The sequence below is a fragment of the Neoarius graeffei genome, chromosome 11 (assembly GCF_027579695.1).
Source record: "Neoarius graeffei isolate fNeoGra1 chromosome 11, fNeoGra1.pri, whole genome shotgun sequence".
Classification (NCBI taxonomy): Eukaryota; Metazoa; Chordata; class Actinopteri; order Siluriformes; family Ariidae; genus Neoarius; species Neoarius graeffei.
The window spans coordinates 60,620,898-60,640,879 of NC_083579.1; the positions used below are offsets into that span (position 1 = coordinate 60,620,898).

The 19,982-nt window shown below is 44.3% G+C and overlaps 1 protein-coding gene across 3 annotated transcripts in view; it reads left to right on the top strand.

Annotated features, from left to right (window-relative positions):
* The window catches only part of fzd3b (frizzled class receptor 3b), a 56,578-nt gene that overhangs the window by 32,703 nt on the left and 3,893 nt on the right, over positions 1-19,982 (top strand). The window contains exons 5-7 of one of the 3 annotated variants that reach the window (XM_060934431.1): positions 1,738-2,755; positions 14,391-14,539; positions 17,487-17,723. In XM_060934431.1, coding sequence (XP_060790414.1) covers positions 1,738-2,755; positions 14,391-14,539; positions 17,487-17,723 — 1,404 coding nt within the window. Of the gene's footprint in view, positions 1-1,737; positions 2,756-14,390; positions 14,540-17,486; positions 17,741-19,982 lie in introns of all 3 variants that reach the window. The other 2 variants (XM_060934432.1, XM_060934433.1) reach the window with 2 other exon arrangements.

The window sequence follows — 19,982 nt, forward strand, 5'->3', positions numbered from 1 at the left end:
TTTTTAACGAACTCCCCTTCATTGTATGGCTTTTTAGCCCGAGCAATGTTCCAAGCCAGTTTATATGATGCATGTGTTACTGTCTCTGATTGTTTTGTAAATTTTTTGAAGAGCTGTACCTGCTTTTGTGATTGACTTTTTAACGTGATTAACTTGTGTTTACGAAGTTCACTCCCTTTCGGAAAGTCCTGGTCGATTTTAGCATGTAGTGAGCTGAAGTGACGCTGAAGATTTGAAGCCTTGAAATGCGACAATGACGACTGACATAGAAGGCAGAATGGCTTGCCATAACGTTCAACGAAAAAAATATAAATCCTGCCACTCTGTTAAAAACGTCCTGTTTTCATCTTCATATTTTCTTTTTGAAGTGCATTTTTTCCCTGCCATTTTGAGATCTGAAATTTAGCATTTCATCTCACGCACCTGCGCATTTGTCATGATGTGAAAATACCGTAATGAAACCAAGCGAAGCACCTTTAATAAAATAACCGTAATTAACTGCAGTGAAGCGAAAACGCACATAAAACCACAAACGAACACCAACTTGGACGTGAAGGTGAGAGCCGCATGACACCAGGCAAAGAGCCGCATGCGGCTCGCGAGCCGCGGGTTGGCCACCTATGCCCTAGGGCATTGCACAACTTGGAAATATATTATGTATAATGTTTTACACATATACCATGAGGTTGTTTACAAACTTTCCTTCAAATATCATTACTAGTGCTGTCAAGCGATTAAAATATTTAATCGCGATTAATGTCGCGACTGTCATAGTTAACTCGCGATTAATCGCAATTTAATTGCACATTTTTGTCACACGAAAAACCATTGTAATTCTCTTACCAGCATAAAAAAGTGAATGGGCTTGTTTTGTACCAATGTTTTTCTTATTGCAAAGCATAACACGTCTTGACACAGCCATTGCAAACTGAAACCTAAGCTGAGCACCGGGGCTCTTCGTCCCGAGACTAACAAGAGAACCATGAGTGAAGTAATCTACTGCTTGAGTTAGTCTATCAGAGAGACAGGTTACACAGTGACGGTAGGCTTGACATGCTTGATTATAATATAAAGTACACCATTATATTAAGTTTAAGTTGTTCGTTGATAAATATTGCATTGAATCTGATCTTTACTGTTTCAGCTCACTTAACACATTTTGTACTTTTACACTTTCTGCCTGTTGATGCGTCGCGCTGTCCAATCAGAGGCGGCCAAATTTGCATATTACAGGAAGGATTTCTGGGATAGCATTGAGTTTACAGTTCAGAGGGATCTGGCTTCTTTAGACGCTGTCTTCTTAAAACTGAATAAATATTTAAAAAGAGCCAAATGAGCCAGTCTTTGGAACGGCTCTTTTCAAAGAACGGATCACAAAGATGCGGATCCCATCAAAGAGCCATAAATCCCATCTCTACTAGCGCGCCCTGCCCGCGCTGGTTCTTTGAGGGAGGACGGCAGAGGATTCTGGCTGTGCGGGGCCTGGCTAGCTGCTATCGTTTTTCTAAGCAAAGTCTCTGTTCCAAGTTCCTGGCAGTTTCAAAAGCTTATGAAAAACCTACATCATGTCACAGAGCGTTAATCTCGCGATAAAAAAATTATCGCCGTTAAAATTGAATCAAGTTAACGCGTTAATAACGCGACATTTTTGACAGCACTAATCATTACTAAACAGACGGACAAGGATTTCTGCATGTGCATTTACAGTAATGTCATATTTTATGTCCCCAACTCAAGGTTCCCAGACTGTGATGAGCCGTATCCTCGTGCTGTAGACATGCTGACCACTATAAACGCCTCGGACGAGTTGCCCATGACAGTGCAGCGAGACTATGGTTTCTGGTGTCCTCGTGAGTTGAAGATTGAGCCTGAGCTGGGTTACACATTCCTGGGTGTGCGTGACTGCTCTCCTCCCTGCCCCAACATGTACTTCAGACGAGAAGAGCTCACCTTCGCCCGCTATTTCATCGGCGTTATCTCCATCGTCTGCTTGTCCGCCACACTCTTCACGTTTCTTACATTCCTCATCGATGTCACACGTTTCCGCTACCCAGAGCGGCCCATCATCTTCTACGCTGTGTGCTACATGATGGTGTCTCTAGTTTTTTTCCTGGGCTTTCTGCTGGAGGAGCGTGTGGCATGTAATGCAGCAAGCCCAGCCCAGTTCAAAGCCTCGACAGTGACTCAGGGGTCCCATAACAAAGCTTGCACTCTGTTCTTCATGGTGCTCTACTTCTTCACCATGGCCGGAAGCGTGTGGTGGGTGATCCTTACAATTACTTGGTTCCTGGCTGCTGTGCCCAAGTGGGGCAGTGAGGCCATTGAAAAGAAAGCCCTGCTGTTCCATGCCAGTGCTTGGGGCGTACCTGGTGTGCTGACTGTAGCGCTGCTGGCCATGAATAAGATCGAGGGTGATAACATCAGTGGCGTATGCTTTGTGGGATTGTATGACGTACACACACTGCGCTGGTTCGTGCTGGCTCCGCTGTGCCTGGACGTGCTGGTCGGTGTGTCTCTGCTGCTTGCTGGAATTGTGGCCCTAAACCGGATCCGCATGGAGATCCCTCTAGAAAAGGAGAACCAGGACAAGTTGGTGAAGTTCATGATCCGTATTGGCGTGTTCTCCGTTCTTTACCTGGTGCCACTGCTGACAGTGTTGGGCTGTTACCTGTATGAACAGGCGTACCGTCCAGTGTGGGAGATCACCTGGGTACAGGATCGCTGCCGAGAGTATCACATCCCCTGCCCTTATCAGGTAACACCACTGCCAACATATTCTCATTAACTCTGTAGCAGAAACAGTCCAACCAAGAGCTGCTGTAGCTTCAAATGTTTTATCATACACACAGGAGGCTTTAGACAAAAAAAAAAAGTTTAAGATCTGTTGGAGTAGTGCATGTTTTATCGACAGTCTTCTGTCACAAATAGTTAACACTTAGGCCCACTTTACACGGGGACGGTCTGAAACAAAAACGCAAAAGTCCGTTTTCGTTCTCACTTTTTTCCGCGTCTACACGACCGTTTTCAAGGAGGAGATCTGCGTCTATACGGTGACGCATAAATGTGTGGAATTCAATTGGATGTGCATGCCAGGCGGCTAGGTGGTGCTGTGAAAGACCTCCGCTATGTCTGCACGCATGCGCAACGTCTTCCGTCTTGTCTGATCTGCACATCTGCGCCGCAAAAACTTTGACTACTCTGGTTATGGTAAGTAAGAAAGTAAGTAAAAAAGTAAGAGCATACTATACCCGCCTCTGTTCATTAACGGTATATGTGCAGATTCGGTATAGATGTTCGAAGGACTCCTGGACGTTTATTAAAGCTGCCAGAGCAGCTTGAAGGTCCGTTGGATCGATGTAATCAGACATGCTCTTACTTTTTTACTTACTTTCTTACTTCCCGGGCTGGCATGTACAGTACATGACATATGTATGACGTAAACGCGTACCCGACGTGAGCAGATCCGAGCAGAGTTTCGCGTATTGGGTAGTTTAGACGGATATGCAACGGGGGCTGTTTTTAACTTATCCACTCTGGAAGGCGTTTTCAATTTTTTCCGTTTTTCAGCCTCGGAAACGCCGTCCCCGTGTAGACGAAAGGCACTTCCGATAAAATATTTAGTCGTTTTTACCCGACAGCGTCCTCGTGTAAACGGGCCCTTATTCCATGAAATCGAGTTGTACATGAGCTATAAGCCAAGTACGACGAGATTGAATGGAATAATTGTTTTATTCTATCCACATTCACTGGATTCTGAGAAACAGAGCATTTTTCATTTTGCAAATTCAATAAATAAAAACTTTATACAAAACGCCCAACAAAATAATTTCCGCTTAGACGGACTTCTTAAAATCTTATCGATGGCTGCGCAAATTGACTTTAGTGTTTTTTGTAGAAAGTGTCGTCTTGCTGTCGTGCCGAGGTATAGAATAGCTTTAGACATTTATTTAATTCTTCCTTGGACATTTCAGTTATGTAATTTTCAAACTTCTTTGAGCTTTTGAAGCCGTCTAAAAAAAATTCAACAAATTTTAATGCTTAAAGATGAAGAATGTAAACAAACCAGTGAAGTGACAGTAGCAATTTGTGGAAAATGGTATAATAATAATTCTTGAAAAATAAAAATATGTTCTTACCAGCAAATACTTTCATTCCATATTTTGTTACTTTTTTGTATTTTTGGGGGGTTTGTTTTCGAGTAGAGTTTTTATTTCATCCTCGGTTGGTTCAGCAACACGCGACGCCATTTTATTTTTCTCTACTCACGGTATATGAGCTGATATCCTAGCAGTAAAGTAGCCAATCAGAGCATGCGATTGCTCGTAGAATAATATCTAATATTTCAGTTATTGTTGCTGATGATTATAATATTGTGCATCATATACCTTTGTTTACATCATGTGTTTTGCAAGCCCTTTACATATGATACACCACTTGGTAGATTAAGATCAGTGTTCTGTCATTAAAAGTAAAACCTGTGTGTGACTTGAGCAAACTACAGCAGTGTTAACACATCGCCAAAAGCATCTGTAAGTTTCAAAGATGAATAATTACTGATTACCATAGCGAATAGTATGTCAAACACAGAGCACTGTGAAAAGATGTTCAAACTTTTTTCATTCTTGTTGTAAATTGTGGTATAGGCTGTGATGAACACTCAAGCTGTTTGTTAGTGAATATTACACCACTATGTTAGATAGGCAACATATTACCGCTGCCAAAGCAACAATAACCTCCTACAGGACTTTACATGCTGTGAGCAGCATTCTGTTTATATTATCTGTTAGTGTCCGACTTTTGTGGCCACAGTACTTTTGGAGCAATGAAAAGTTGTAGTTATTGTTTATTTGATGAATAGGTCTGTTCGTGTTGGGTAATATCGAACTGTGCTTGACTACTGATTATAAATCCCAAAGAAATAGTTCAGACTGGTGTCAGGTGCACATGGCCCTAAGCCAGCCGAATTAAACATTTATCTCATCTCATTATCTGTAGCCGCTTTATCCTGTTCTACAGGGTCGCAGGCAAGCTGGAGCCTATCCCAGCTGACTACGGGCGAAAGGCGGGGTACACCCTGGACAAGTCGCCAGGTCATCACAGGGCTGACACATAGACACAGACAACCATTCACACTCACATTCACACCTACGGTCAATTTAGAGTCACCAGTTAACCTAACCTGCATGTCTTTGGACTGTGGGGGAAACCGGAGCACCCGGAGGAAACCCACGCGGACACGGGGAGAACATGCAAACTCCGCACAGAAAGGCCCTCGCCGGCCACGGGGCTCGAACCCGGACCTTCTTGCTGTGAGGCGACAGTGCTAACCACTACACCACCGTGCCGCCCTTAAACATTTATATGTAAATATAATTTTTCACACCCATTAAAAGAGTGGTTCTCCAGACAAACCACTGACTAGTCAGTGGATTTCAAAAATACAGTGGTGCTTGAAAGTTTGTGAACCCTTTAGAATTTTCTATATTTCTGCGTAAATATGACCTAAAACATCATCAGATTTTCTCACAAGTCCTAAAAGTAGATAAAGAGAACCCAGTTAAACAAATGAGACAAAAATATTATACTTGGTCATTTATTTTATGAAGGGTGGCACGGTGGTGTAGTGATTAGCGCTGTCACCTCACAGCAAGAAGGTCCGGGTTCGAGCCCCGTGGCCGGCGAGGGCCTTTCTGTGCAGAGTTTGGATGTTCTCCCCGTGTCCGCGTGGGTTTCCTCCGGGTGCTCCGGTTTCCCCCACAGTCCAAAGACATGCAGGTTAGGTTAACTGGTGACTCTAAGGCTACGTTTACATTAGACCGTATCTGTCTCGTTTTCTTCGCGGATGCACTGTCCGTTTACATTAAACCGCCTGGAAACGCCGGGAAACGGGAATCCGCCAGGGTCCACGTATTCAATCCAGATCGTGTCAGCTCCGGTGCTGTGTAAACATTGAGAATACACGGATACGCTGTGCTGAGCTCTATCTGGTGTCTCATTGGACAACGTCACTGTGACATCCACCTTCCTGATTCGCTGGCGTTGGTCATGTGACGCGACTGCTGAAAAACGGCGCGGACTTCCGCCTTGTATCACCTTTCATTAAAGAGTATAAAAGTATGAAAATACTGCAAATACAGATGCAAATACTGCCCATTGTGTAGTTATGATTGTCTTTAGGCTTGCCATCCTTCCACTTGCAAGTGGTAAGTGATATGCGCTGGGATCACACACACAGCGGCTCAGTCCCGAATCACAGATTGTTCACTTCACTCGCGCGCTCTGTGAGCTGCGCAAGGCCGGAGTGCGCACCCTCCAGAGGGCACTCGCTGTTCAGGGCGGAGTGATTTGGAGTGCAGGATGCCTGCGGAGCCGAGCGTATCCGTGTATTGGTATTGCTGTGTGCACGCAAATTGTGTATTGGTGTTGCTGTGTGCACACTAATCGATTTAAAAACGTTAATCTGATGATCCGCTGATACGGTCTAATGTAAACATGGGCTAAATTGACCGTGAGTGTGAATGGTTGTCTGTGTCTGTGTGTCAGCCCTGTGATGACCTGGCGACTTGTCCAGGGTGTACCCCGCCTTTTGCCCGTAGTCAGCTGGGATAGGCTCCAGCTTGCCTGCGACCCTGTTGAACAGGATAAAGCGGCTAGAGATAATGAGATGAGATTTATTTTATGAGGAAAATGATCCACTATTACATATCTGTGAGTGGCAAAAGTATGTGAACATCTAGGATTAGCAGTTAATTTGAAGGTGAAATTAGAGTCAGGTGTTTCCAATCAATGGGATGACAATCAGGTGTGAGTGGGCACCCTGTTTTATTTAAAGAACAGGGATCTATCAAAGTCTGATCTTCACAACACGTTTGTGGAAGTGTATCATGGCATGAACAAAAGATTTCTGAGGACCTCAGACAAAGCGTTGTTGATGCTCATCAGGCTGGAAAAGGTTACAAAACCATCTCTAAAGAGTTTGGACTCCACCAATCCACAGTCAGACAGATTGTGTACAAATGGAGGAAATTCAAGACCATTATGACCCTCCCCAGGAGTGGTCCACCAACAAAGATCACTCCAAGAGGAAGGCGTATAATAGTTGGCGAGGTCACAAAGGACCCCAGGGTAACTTCTAAGCAACTGAAGGCCTCTCTCACATTGGGTAATGTTAATGTTCATGAGTCCACCATCAGGAGAACACTGAACAACAATGGTGTGCATGGCAGGGTTGCAAGGAGAAAGACGCTGCTCTTCAAAAAGAACATTGCTGCTTGTCTGCAGTTTGCTAAAGATCACGTGGACAAGCCAGAAGGCTATTGGAAAAATGTTTTGTGGATGGATGAGACCAAAATAGAACTTTTTGGTTTAAATGAGAAGCGTTATGTTTGGAGAAAGGAAAACACTGCATTCCACCATAAGAACCTTATCCCATCTGTGAAACATGGTGGTGGTAGTATCATGGTTTGGGCCCGTTTTGCTGCATCTGGGCCAGGACGCCTTGCCATCATTGATGGAACAATGAATTCTGAATTATACCAGTGAATTCTAAAGGAAAATGTCAGGACATCTGTCCATGAACTGAATCTCAAGAGAAGGTGGGTCATGCAGCAAGACAACGACCCTAAGCACACAAGTCGTTCTACCAAAGAATGGTTAAAGAAGAATAAAGTTAATGTTTTGGAATGGCCAAGTCAAAGTCCTGACCTTAATCCAATCGAAATGTTGTGGAAGGACCTGAAGCAGGCAGTTAATGTGAGAAAACCCACCAACATCCCAGAGTTGAAGCTGTTCTGTACGGAGGAATGGGCTAAAATTCCTCCAAGCTGGTGTGCAGGACCGATCAACAGTTACTGGAAACGTTTAGTTGCAGTTATTGCTGCACAAGGGGGTCACACCAGATACTGAAAGCAAAGGTTCACATACTTTTGCCACTCACAGATATGTAATATTGGATCATTTTCCTCAATAAATAAATGACCAAGTATAATATTTTTGTCTCATTTGTTTAACTGGGTTCTCTTTGTCTACTTTTAGGACTTGTGTGAAAATCTGATGATGTTTTAGGTCATATTTATGCAGAAATATAGAACATTTTTAAGGGCTCACAAACTTTCAAGCACCACTACTGTATATTCTTTTATACATCTTTAATTAGATTAATATAAAACATGCTTGCTTATGATTTGATATTTCAGTATGCATTTTACTGTTTATGCATATTTACAATCTGCATAACATTTCAAAACCTACATTTATCAAAAGATGTCCAAGTTGGGACTTTTTTTTGGGCTGGAAGAATGGATGGTGTAATGCGATACACTACAGTGACACACTGTGCGCTTATGTTACCATGTAATTTAAGACCCTTGGCCTTTCTCAATGCACAATAGCACAGTGATCCAACTGGAGCTGAGTGTCACGTGACACAAAAACTCACTCAGTCTCTCTCTCGCTCGCCCAACCCGTGCACGATAGATTCCTCCTCCTCCTCCTGCCTGGCCAAGCTCTTCATACACTCCTACTCTCTATCAACCTGTAACGTGCCCTGCCTACACTGATCTACTTACTTTAATTATAGAGCACCTGATCAGAGATCCACTTTATATACATGGAGGTGCATTAGCATGAGCTGTGTGTGATGTGAGGAAAATGGGTGTTCTGCTTTTCCTCTTGTTCTCTTTGATCTGCAGGTTTGTCATGTTTTACTGATTGCTTTGTGTGATGGGATTCTGTAGCAGGTTAGAGAGAAATGCTCAGGAGAGAGCTGGGTCTTTCATAAATGATTTTTATACCCCCGCTTCGAAGGAGGGGGATATACTGGTTTATTCACCTCTGTCCATCCATCCGTATCTCTGTCCGTCCGAAACACCCTTTTTCTCAGCAACCACAAATCATAGCCACTTGGTACTTGGTACCAAACTTCAGCTTGGGGCTCTAGAGCATGTATACCATTTTCAGGTCTGTCCCACATCAACTTCCTGTTTACCGACTGAATGTATTTACGAAACATATAGCGTGGATTTACAAATTTTTCCTAACACTTTTCTCAACAACCACAAATCATAGCCACTTGGTACTTGGTACCAAACTTCAGCTTGGGGTTCTATACCATGTATACTGTTTTCAGGTCTGTCGCACATCGACTTCCTGTTTACCGACTACATGCATTTACGAAACATATGGTGTGGATTTACAAAATTTTCATAACACTTTTCTCAGCAACTACAAATCACGACTGCTTGATGTTTGGTACCGAGCTTCAGCTTGGGGTTCTATACCGTGTATACCGTTTTCAGGTCTGTTGCACATCAACTTCCTGTTTACTGACTGAATGTATTTACAAAACCTATAGGGTGGATTTTGACGCTATTTCAAGAAACAAAATGCTGTTTCAAAATGACAGTTTACCAAGACGCTATTTGAAATCCCTGGGGAGAACACGGTTCTTTACTTACTTGTTTCAGGGTTAATTATTTGTTGAAGTCTCATCTCATCTCATTATCTCTAGCCGCTTTATCCTGTTCTACAGGGTCGCAGGCAAGCTGGAGCCTATCCCAGCTGACTACGGGAGAAAGGCGGGGTACACCCTGGACAAGTCGCCAGGTCATCACAGGGCTGATACATAGACACAGACAACCATTCACACTCACATTCACACCTACGGTCAATTTAGAGTCACCAGTTAGCCTAACCTGCATGTCTTTGGACTGTGGGGGAAACCGTAGCACCCGGAGGAAACCCACGCGGACACGGGGAGAACATGCAAACTCCACACAGAAAGGCCCTCGCCAGCCACGGGGCTCGAACCCGGACCTTCTTATTGTGAGGTGACAGCGCTAACCACTACACCACCGTGCCGCCCCTTTGTTGAAGTCAGGATTCATAATAAGTGTCCTATTCCTTCGATTGCTTGCATTCTGATATAAGCAAGAGCGGGGGGGATATGTAAGTGAGCAGTAGCTCACAGTTGATCTTGTTCTATACAAAGCAGCACGGCTACCCTGAGATGGACTGACTTACCATCTCCAGTGAATCCGCCCACCTTGTGTCTAGTGTTGATAGGTTAGAAATAGGCTCTGGATTCACCAAGACCCTGACCAGGATAAAACGGTTACCTGAGATAAATGAATAAATGAAAAAAAAACAACAAACCTTTGTTTGGGTTTGTGTGCTGCCATTAAAAAAATGCACTATGCTTAATATTGCACTCTATGAGAGAGACACAAGTCAGTGCTGCTGTGTTTTAACATGAAATAAGACGGCCATTTTTTCAATCTTTAAAAAATAATAATTTTCAGTAGTATACTGGGGCGGCACGGTGGTGTAGTGGTTAGCGCTGTCGCCTCACAGCAAGAAGGTCCGGGTTCGAGCCCCGTGGCCGGCGAGGGCCTTTCTGTGCAGAGTTTGCATGTTCTCCCCGTGTCCATGTGGGTTTCCTCCGGGTGCTCCGGTTTCCCCCACAGTCCAAAGACATGCAGGTTAGGTTAACTGGTGACTCTAAATTGACCGTAGGTGTGAATGTGAGTGTGAATGGTTGTCTGTGTCTATGTGTCAGCCCTGTGATGACCTGGCGACTTGTCCAGGGTGTACCCCGCCTTTCGCCCGTAGTCAGCTGGGATAGGCTCCAGCTTGCCTGTGACCCTGTAGAACAGGATAAAGCGGCTAGAGATAATGAGATGAGATGAGACTTTCAGCCCTGCAGTAGAACCCCAGCCTCAGTGTCTGCAGTATGCAGTGGTTCTTATCAGCCCACTGAGTTGAAGTTTCAGATCACACTTAGGTGGGGTTTACATTAGACCGTATCAGCGGATCATCAGATTAACGTTTTTAAAACGATTCGCGTGCACACAGCAACACCAATACACGGATACGCTCGGCTCTGCAGGCATCCTGTGCTCCAAATCACTCCGCCCTGAACAGCGAGTGCCCTCTGGAGGGTGCGCACTCCGGCCCTGCGCAGCTCACAGAGCGCGCGAGTATAGTGCACGAGCAGTGATTCGGGACTGAGCCGCTGTGTGTGAGATCCCAGCGCATATCACTTACCACTTGCAAGTGGAAGGATGGCAAGCCTAAAGACAATCATAACTACACAATGGGCAGTATTTGCATCAGTATTTGCAGTATTTTCATACTTTTGTACTCTTTAATGAAAGGTGATACAAGGCGGAAGTCCGCGCCGTTTTTCAGCAGTCGCGTCACATGACCAACGCCAGCGAATCAGGAAGGTGGATGTCACAGTGACGTTGTCCAATGACGACGCCAGCTAGAGCTCAGCACAGCGTATCCGCGTATCTCAATGTTTACACAGCACCGGACCAGACACGATCTGGATTGAATACGTGGACCCTGGCGGATTCCCGTTTCCCGGCGTTTCCAGGCATTTTAATGTAAACGGACAGTGCATCCGCGAAGAAAACAAGACAGATACGGTCTAATGTAAACGTGGCCTTAGGTTTGAGATGACACTGAAGAGGGGCTAACACAAGGTCTGTGTGTTTCCCCCTCTGCTCTTAAGGAGGATTTCTAGCGTATGTGCGAATTGAGACAATGCTTTCTGTGGTCACTCGCATTCCTGCAACAGCTGCTATTACAGAATGAACTCCTACTGTAATGAGCATGTTCCTGTGTGTCGAATTCATTTGGAAAACACAATTCCTTCACAGAAATGCATGAAAGTATGAAAGTACCTGCATAATGAGTACGGACGCGCATTAATGAATTTTTCACAGCACACTTCAGCATTAATTAGAATAAATCAGCTTTAATCTGAAGTGCAGGCCTGTAGAACTAATACATTTTTAAGAGATTCAGAAATTGAGAAACTAATAAATTTTTAAGAGATTACTGGACAGCCAAGTTAACACACAAATCATTTTCTCGCCAAACCTTGGTAGGGCGTGCACACACACGGTGTTTTCATACTTGAAAAACACAGCTCTGCCCCCTCATTTGTGGGAATGTGTCATCTTTACAGTTTTATTTTCACACAGATAAAATGTTCCTTTACTTTTGCTTCATGCTACTTGGGTCAGGCCATTTATTTATTCATTTTAGAGGTTGTCGTTCCGAGAGTTCAGTGCCTTCTCTTGCCTCATATCTACCGTAGGACTAGCAGGTTTGAGGACTGTGTGAGAGACAGGATTTTATAAGCACACTCATAACTGCATAGAATAGGGACGCAACACCACACAATACCACTATTTGTATCTGTTTAGTGTTCCAAATATGTATCTGTGTTCAGATTTACATTTTAACTGGGTTTAACCGGAAGGTGTTTATTTGTAATTCTATATTAAAGAGGAACAGAAGGCAAATTTTTATTATCAAAATTCTATTTATCTCATTTTATTAAATATAGGAATGCATTTCTGATAGCTATTTTGTCACTGCTATAGCAAGTTATGAGTGTTTGAAATATGCTCTGTAATATATCAGTCCATATGTCAAAGCGATGGCCATAAACGAGATTCGCTGAGACCTGTGCGAGACATCATAGGACGGAAGTAAAACGTACAGTGGAAATCAAAGTGACCAACATCTGCCAACGTTGTCAAAAGACGCGCGCGCCCTCCTTCAAATGCTGACGTAATCAACCCGGAAGTTTTCCCTGTATCCGAAATTGCTCCCTACTCACTATATAGGGCACTAAATAGTGGGGACGCCATTTTGTAGTGCTGTCCAAAACCTTAGTGAGGATTATGTGGGAAATGCGCTCAGTATAATATGTATTCATCACAAAAATACATGCATGTATTTATTATTTTGAAAACCCACCAGCTGCCGGATCTGGCACGTTTTAATTATGCGACAGTAATGACGTAAATACCAGCGCGACGGATTAGTCCTCATCCTGTCATCTTTCCAACTCTTCTCTAGTCTACGTTGGTTTGAAGTCGTATGGAATAATCTCCATCACTGATTAGGCTGGCAAATCTCGAAATGAATCGAAATTGGAATGATATGGCGATCTGGCTGCTGTGTAAACAGTTTTCAAAATGGCGGCGCTGACACTTCACGTTTGAAGTCTCGCACAAGTCTCGTGAAGATCGCACGGATAAGCGACGCCTCCCGTGGACCAAACGAACTACATTCAACATGGCTAAAAACCGAAAAGGCCGATAAGTGTAATATAATATGCCAATACGAGTCACGATATAAAGGTTAATAAAACCGAAAACATAATTGAAGAACACGTTAATTAAGAAATAAAGCAAGTTTAAAAATGACTTCAGTTCCCCTTTAACTGCACCTGCCCACAATATCTGACTAATAATCACTATATATTCATGTTAATGAATGTGATCTTTATCCTGTAAGCTTCATATCTGCATGAAAGTAACAACCTTCCACTCACTCATATATATTTCCTGATATAAGATTTCAGTAGACCAAATATAAAATGATTAATTATTTCTAGAATTAGATTATGTCTAAAATTGATTACTGATTTCAAGCTTGAAATAGTCTTGTTATATTGGCTCATTTTGAGTATCTGTTTCTAGAAAGAAACAAAATTGTCTGTCAATAGAAAAGTAAGTAATAAAAAAAAGTAAAGCTTGAAATAGATTTACTAATCTCATATTTTTTGTTTATCATAATTATATACTTGGAAAGGGGCGGCACGGTGGTGTAGTGGTTTAGTCTGGCTAACGCGACTTCAGAGCTCTGCGAGCATTTGGTCTGGCAAAGATATTAAGCCCAACCGTTTCCCAAAGCGTGTGGTTGACCCGCCTCCCTGAAATGCCTCAGTTTGCTACTGGTCGAAGCCAGAAAAGGCTGTGACGAAGCTTAAACCAATCACATCACTCTTTCCTCTGACGTATGTGACGCGACGGGGCTAACTGGTAGATTAAACTCTTACCGAAGCCGGTCGGGAGCAAGGCGAAAACGTCCTTCCTTTCAATAAATACCTCCAGGGCTGCTCTTTGCTCCGTTTTCAATGAGAACTTGCTCCATGTTCGTAATGTTTCTAGTGAATGAAGCGCTTCCGGCATAGATTGTGTAAACAATCTATGGCTTCCGGTCGCAGTTCTACTACGTCAGTGCCTTGAACACGCCTCTACCCAGGGCCGTTGGAGATGCTCAAAGTTGATTGGCTCCCGATTTTTCGGGAGCTTGGAAGAGCTGTAGATAGCTTGCCTGGCCAGACTAAGCTCGCAACAGGCCCTCGTGTTGCGTCACGCTTAGGATGGGCGGGCCCAGGCGAATAGAGGTTAGCGCTGTCGCCTCACAGCAAGAAGGTCCGGGTTCGAGCCCCGTGCATATGCATTCAAGATGTTTCCACTTTTCAATTTTAGAAGTGTGTGTATGTTGAGAAACACATTAGCTTTTTCATTCCAAATATTATTTATATTCTGTCTATGTGTGTGTGTGTGTGTGTGTGTGTGTAGGTGGAGCAGACGAGCAGGCCTGACCTGGTTCTGTTCATTATGAAGTACCTGATGGTGTTGGTTGTTGGCATCCCATCTGTGTTCTGGGTGGGCAGTAAGAAGACCTGCTTTGAGTGGGCCAGTTTTCTTCATGGCCGTAGACGCAAAGAGTAAGTTTCTTATCAGATGAGCACCTCGCTTCTGTTTCACTTCATGTTTAGACAGCTTGCGTATGTAAAGTCCAGGATTTGGCAACATAAGAACTGAATAATCCACAACTAACCCCAGTAAAATACTAAAAACAACAACAAAACCACTCACAAAGCACTTTATTAGGAACACCCATACACCTACTCATTCATACACATCTAAACAGCCAATCAACCATCCGAAGGGGGGAAAATGTGATCTCGGTGATTTTGACTGTGGCATGATTGTTGGTGCCAGACGGGCTGGTTTGAGTATTTCATAAACTGTTGATCTCGAGAGTCCGTAGTTTACTCAGAATGGTGCAATTTCAAAAGAAACATCCAGTGAGCTGGAAACGTCTTGCTGATGAGAGAGGTTAACAGAGGATGACCAGACTGGTTTGAGTTGACAAAAAGGTTACAGCAACTAAGAGAACCACTCTGTACAATTATGGTGAGCAGAAAAGCATCTCCGAATGCATAACACATCGAGCATTGAGGCAGATGGGCTACAACAGCAGAAATCCACGTTGGGTTCCATTTCTGTGAGACAAGAACAGAAAGCTGAGGGGGCAGTGATCACAGATTCACCAAAACAGGACAGTTGAAGACTGGGAAAAAAAAAAGTAGCCTGGTCTGATGAAGCTCGATTTCTGCTGAGGCACACAGATGGTAGGGTCAGAATTTGGCACCAACAGGATGAATCCATGGACGCAACCTGCCTTGTGTTAACAGTCCAGGCTGGTGGAGGTGGTGTAATGGTGTGGGGAAGGTTTTCTTGGCACACTTTAGGCTACTGGAATGTTGTTCCTGACACCCCCGCGCATCATGCATTGCATTGTGCATCATTACTGTGCATCCCTTTATGGCCACATTTTACTCATCTTCTAATGGCTACTTCCAGCATCATGATGAAGCCTTTATTTGTCACAGATACATTACACAATGCACAATGTCACAAAGCAAAAGTCGTCTCAAACTGGTTTCACGAACATGACAATGAGTTCAGTGGCCTTCCCAGTCACCGGATCGGAATCTAATAGAACACCTTTGGGATGTGGCAGAATGGGAGATTGACATCATGAAAGCGCAGCTGAAAAATCTGCAGGAATTGTGTGATGCAATCATCTCAACATGGACCAGCATCTTACAGGAATGTTTCCAACATCTCGTGGAATCCTTGCCATTAAAAATCGAGGCTATTTTGAGAGTAAAGAGAGGGCCTACCCAGCATTAGCGTCGTGCTCATATAATAAAGTGCTCTGTGAGTATATGCTGTTGAAGGCTTTTAAAAACCTTATCATATACTTTTGATATACAGGGTGTCCATAAAGTCTCTTTACAATTTAAAAAAATTATTACAAAGGCAGTTGTTGAGATGATGTAACTAGATTTATTTTATTTTAATCAGTGTTTATTACATTTTTTTCAACTGCAGTTAATAGACCTCTATATGGGCACCATTAGTTGCATGAAGCACATCAAGACGTTACTCAAACCAACCAGGATACACATTGTGCCTTTTCTTTTTTTTAAGGTATTTTTTGGGCTGGTGGCACGGTGGTGTAGTGGTTAGCGCTGTCGCCTCACAGCAAGAAGGTCCGGGTTTGAGCCCCGTGGCTGGCAAGGGCCTTTCTGTGCGGAGTTTGCATGTTGTCCGCGTGGGTTTCCTCCGGGTGCTCCGGTTTCCCCCACAGTCCAAAGACATGCAGGTTAGGTTAACTGGTGACTCTAAATTGACCGTAGGTGTGAATGTGAGTGGTTGTCTGTGTCTATGTGTCAGCCCTGTGATGACCTGGCGACTTGTCCAGGGTGTACCCCGCCTTTCACCCGTAGTCAGCTGGGATAGGCTCCAGCTTGCCTGCGACCCTGTAGAAGGATAAAGCGGCTAGAGATAATGAGATGAGATTTTTTTGGGCTGGGGTGGCACAGTGGTGTAGTGGTTAGCGCTGTCACCTCACAGCAAGAAGGTCTGGGTTCAAGCCCCGTGGCCGGCAAGGGCCTTTCTGTGCGGAGTTTGCATGTTGTCCGCGTGGGTTTCCTCCGGGTGCTCCGGTTTCCCCCACAGTCCAAAGACATGCAGGTTAGGTTAACTGGTGACTCTAAATTGACCGTAGGTGTGAATGTGAGTGTGAATGGTTGTCTGTGTCTATGTGTCAGCCCTGTGATGACCTGGCGACTTGTCCAGGGTGTATCCCGCCTTTCTCCCATAGTCAGCTGGGATAGGCTCCAGCTTGCCTGCGACCCTGTAGAACAGGATAAAGCGGCTAGAGATAATGAGATGAGATGAGATTTTTTGGGCTTTTTTCACCTCTATTGGATAGGACAGTGCAGAGACAGGAAATGAGCGGGGGAGAGAGACGGGAAGGGATCGGGAAATGACCTCGGGTCGGAATCGAACCCGGGTCCCCGGATTTATGGTATGGCACCTCATCCACCCGAGCCACGATGCCCCCGACATTGTGCCTTTTCTTGAGGAGTAGCCATTTTATAGGGGTTCGGTTTCCATCAGCACAGTATCTGAAACACGAAATTGTAACGTGAATAACAACTTTAATAAACACTGATTAAAATAAAATAAATCTAGTTACAATATCTCAACAACTGCCTTTGTAATAATTTTTTTAAATTGTAAAGAGACTTTATGGACACCTTGTATACTTTGCCTTTGTGTACAAGGTAAAGACAGTTTAAAGGTCTGCTGTATCACACAGTGCTCAAAAAGCTGTTTTTAGTAAACGTTACATGATTCTGGTGCTACTTTTTATTTATTTATTTTTTAATTTCAAGTCTATGCCACAAAGCAGCATAGCCTTATTTACTGTTCTCCTCTAGTGGTCTACACCTCTGTTCCGTTCCGTCCCGTTCAAAGAGCTTTAACGCTTCCCCTTACATTTCCCTCACGCTTTTCTCTGTTCCTTTCCTGCAGCAGTGCGGTGAACGACAGCCGTCAGGTATTGCAGGAGCCCGACTTTGCTCAGGCTCTGTTGCGTGACCCCAATACACCCATCATCCGCAAGTCACGTGGCACGTCCACCCAGGGCACATCCACCCACGCCTCCTCCACTCACCTGGCCATGTTGGACGACGTACGTAGCAAAGCAAGCAGCGTCCACAGCAAGATGAGCAGTTACCATGGCAGCCTGCATCGCTCACGTGATGGCAGGTGAGGCCCAGCATGAGGTGGTTGTTTATTTACTTATTTTTCAGGGTATGAGGGCTTGGCCATTTGCATGCATTTAAATTCTCTCTATTTATACCACAGCACTGTTGATTTCTTGTATTCGATTGGTTAGAAGGTGTTCATTATTAATTTATAAACGCAGCTCTGTCTGCTGTTAAAGAATTACATGTTTAATGTGCTTGTTCTACTACCTTATTGTTTCTACAGTAATGACTAACTTGGATGGCCCGTGTAATCTAAGACTAAAAATAAATAGATTAAAAACAAAGTGAAACGTTTACTTGTTGATTTGGCGAAACTTTCTGTAAGGAAACATTTATAGAAAGAGTGCCGGGTGTCAGCGCTTTGTGTCTGTCAGTACGTTTTTCCACCACAGGAAAGCTTTAAGGACAGAGTTTGCATCTTACGGTTTCTCTGTGGCATGACAAGCAGCAAGTTTTTTTTTTCTTTTGTCTTATTGATTTCGAGAGAGTGAAACAGATGGCCCTTTTCCACTACCCTTTTTCAGCTCACTTCAGCTCGCTTCAGCTCACTTCAGCCCGACACGGCTCGCGTTTCGACTACCTCAGAACAGCACGACTCAGCTCGCTTCAGCCCTGCTTAGCCCCTAAAACTCGCACCGTTTTGGAGTGGGGCTGAAGCGAGCCAAAGCGAGCCGAGTGAGGCTGGGGGCGTGAGCAGACACTCCCCTGTGCACTGATTGGTGAGGAGGAGTGTCCTCACATGCCCACACGCCCCGCGAGCGCGCTGGTATCTGTAAACACCACAAACCCGGAAGGAGAAGAATTACGAATTACAAGAATTTCTGAAGCCTTATGCGCCTCGCCTCATCTATACGCTCTTGCCAGTATCTGTTGGCGTTGTCGGTGACAACAAGCCACAGCACCAAGACCAGCAACACTAACGACTCCATGTCCTCCATGTTTATTGTTTACTATCCGGGTCGTGAGACTACCGCTTAAAAGCTCACTGATGTCACTGTTTGCGCTGCTTAACGACATCACGTGACGTCCACCCACTTTCGCTAACTCCACCCAATGTGTCCACCCACTTCCAGCCAGCACGGTTCAGCGCAGTTGTAGTCGAAATGCAACTCCAACAGCCCCGCTCAGCTCGACTCAGCACGGCACGGCTCAGCCGCGTTTGTAGTGGAAAAGCGGCAAGAGAGGCTGGGGAGGGATCCATTGTTTATAGCTGCTTTTTACCACAGCACCATCGAATGCTCAAATCTGATTAGTCAGAAGGTGTGCACTACTTTCGTGTAACTGAACATCTCGCACAGGTGATTCTGGCTGTAACGTGAATGATGCATTCATATTAATGTGCTTGTGCTAATATGTTACTGTTACTATAGAAACAGCTCATGCTTAGAGACTTGTATAGCAGATGCGCCTCGTAATCTGTGACTAATAATAAGCAGGTTTAAAAATGTGGTGTTTAACAAACTAAAATGTATTCAACTTCTTGATGTGGTGAGGTTTTTTTTTTTGGTTAGGAGACATTTAAAGTTTATGGAAGGAGTCTCTGTTGTAAGCGAATTTGTAAGTCACAGTGCTTTGTGAAGTTTACACGATCCGGTTTCACGGCAAAATGCCAAGCTGTGTTTTTTTTTTAAAGAGAGAGAAAGAGAGAGAGTACAACAGACTCTAACTATACAATGATTCAAATCAAGTTATACACTTAGACCCAAGCATTACACCAAGATCTTTCCATCTCATCTCATTATCTCTAGCCACTTTATCCTTCTACAGGGTCGCAGGCAAGCTGGAGCCTATCCCAGCTGACTACGGGCGAAAGGCGGGGTACACCCTGGACAAGTCGTCAAGTCATCACAGGGCTGACACATAGACACAGACAACCATTCACACTCACATTCACACCTACGGTCAATTTAGAGTCACCAGTTAACCTAACCTGCATGTCTTTGGACTGTGGGGGAAACCGGAGCACCCGGAGGAAACCCACGCGGACACGGGGAGAACATGCAAACTCCACACAGAAAGGCCCTCGCCGGCCACGGGGCTCGAACCCAGGACCTTCTTGCTGTGAGGCGACAGCGCTAACCACTACACCACCGTGCCGCCCATGGACAAAAGTGAGAATGCTAATTTGATCTGATGGAATGGACGTGTAGCCAGGGATGAAAGCTTTCCAGTGGTATTTGAAGCTAAATTGGAGCACACTGTCCATAACAACCAGATGAAAATAATGTGTAAGGTATACAGTGGTGTGAAAAAGTGT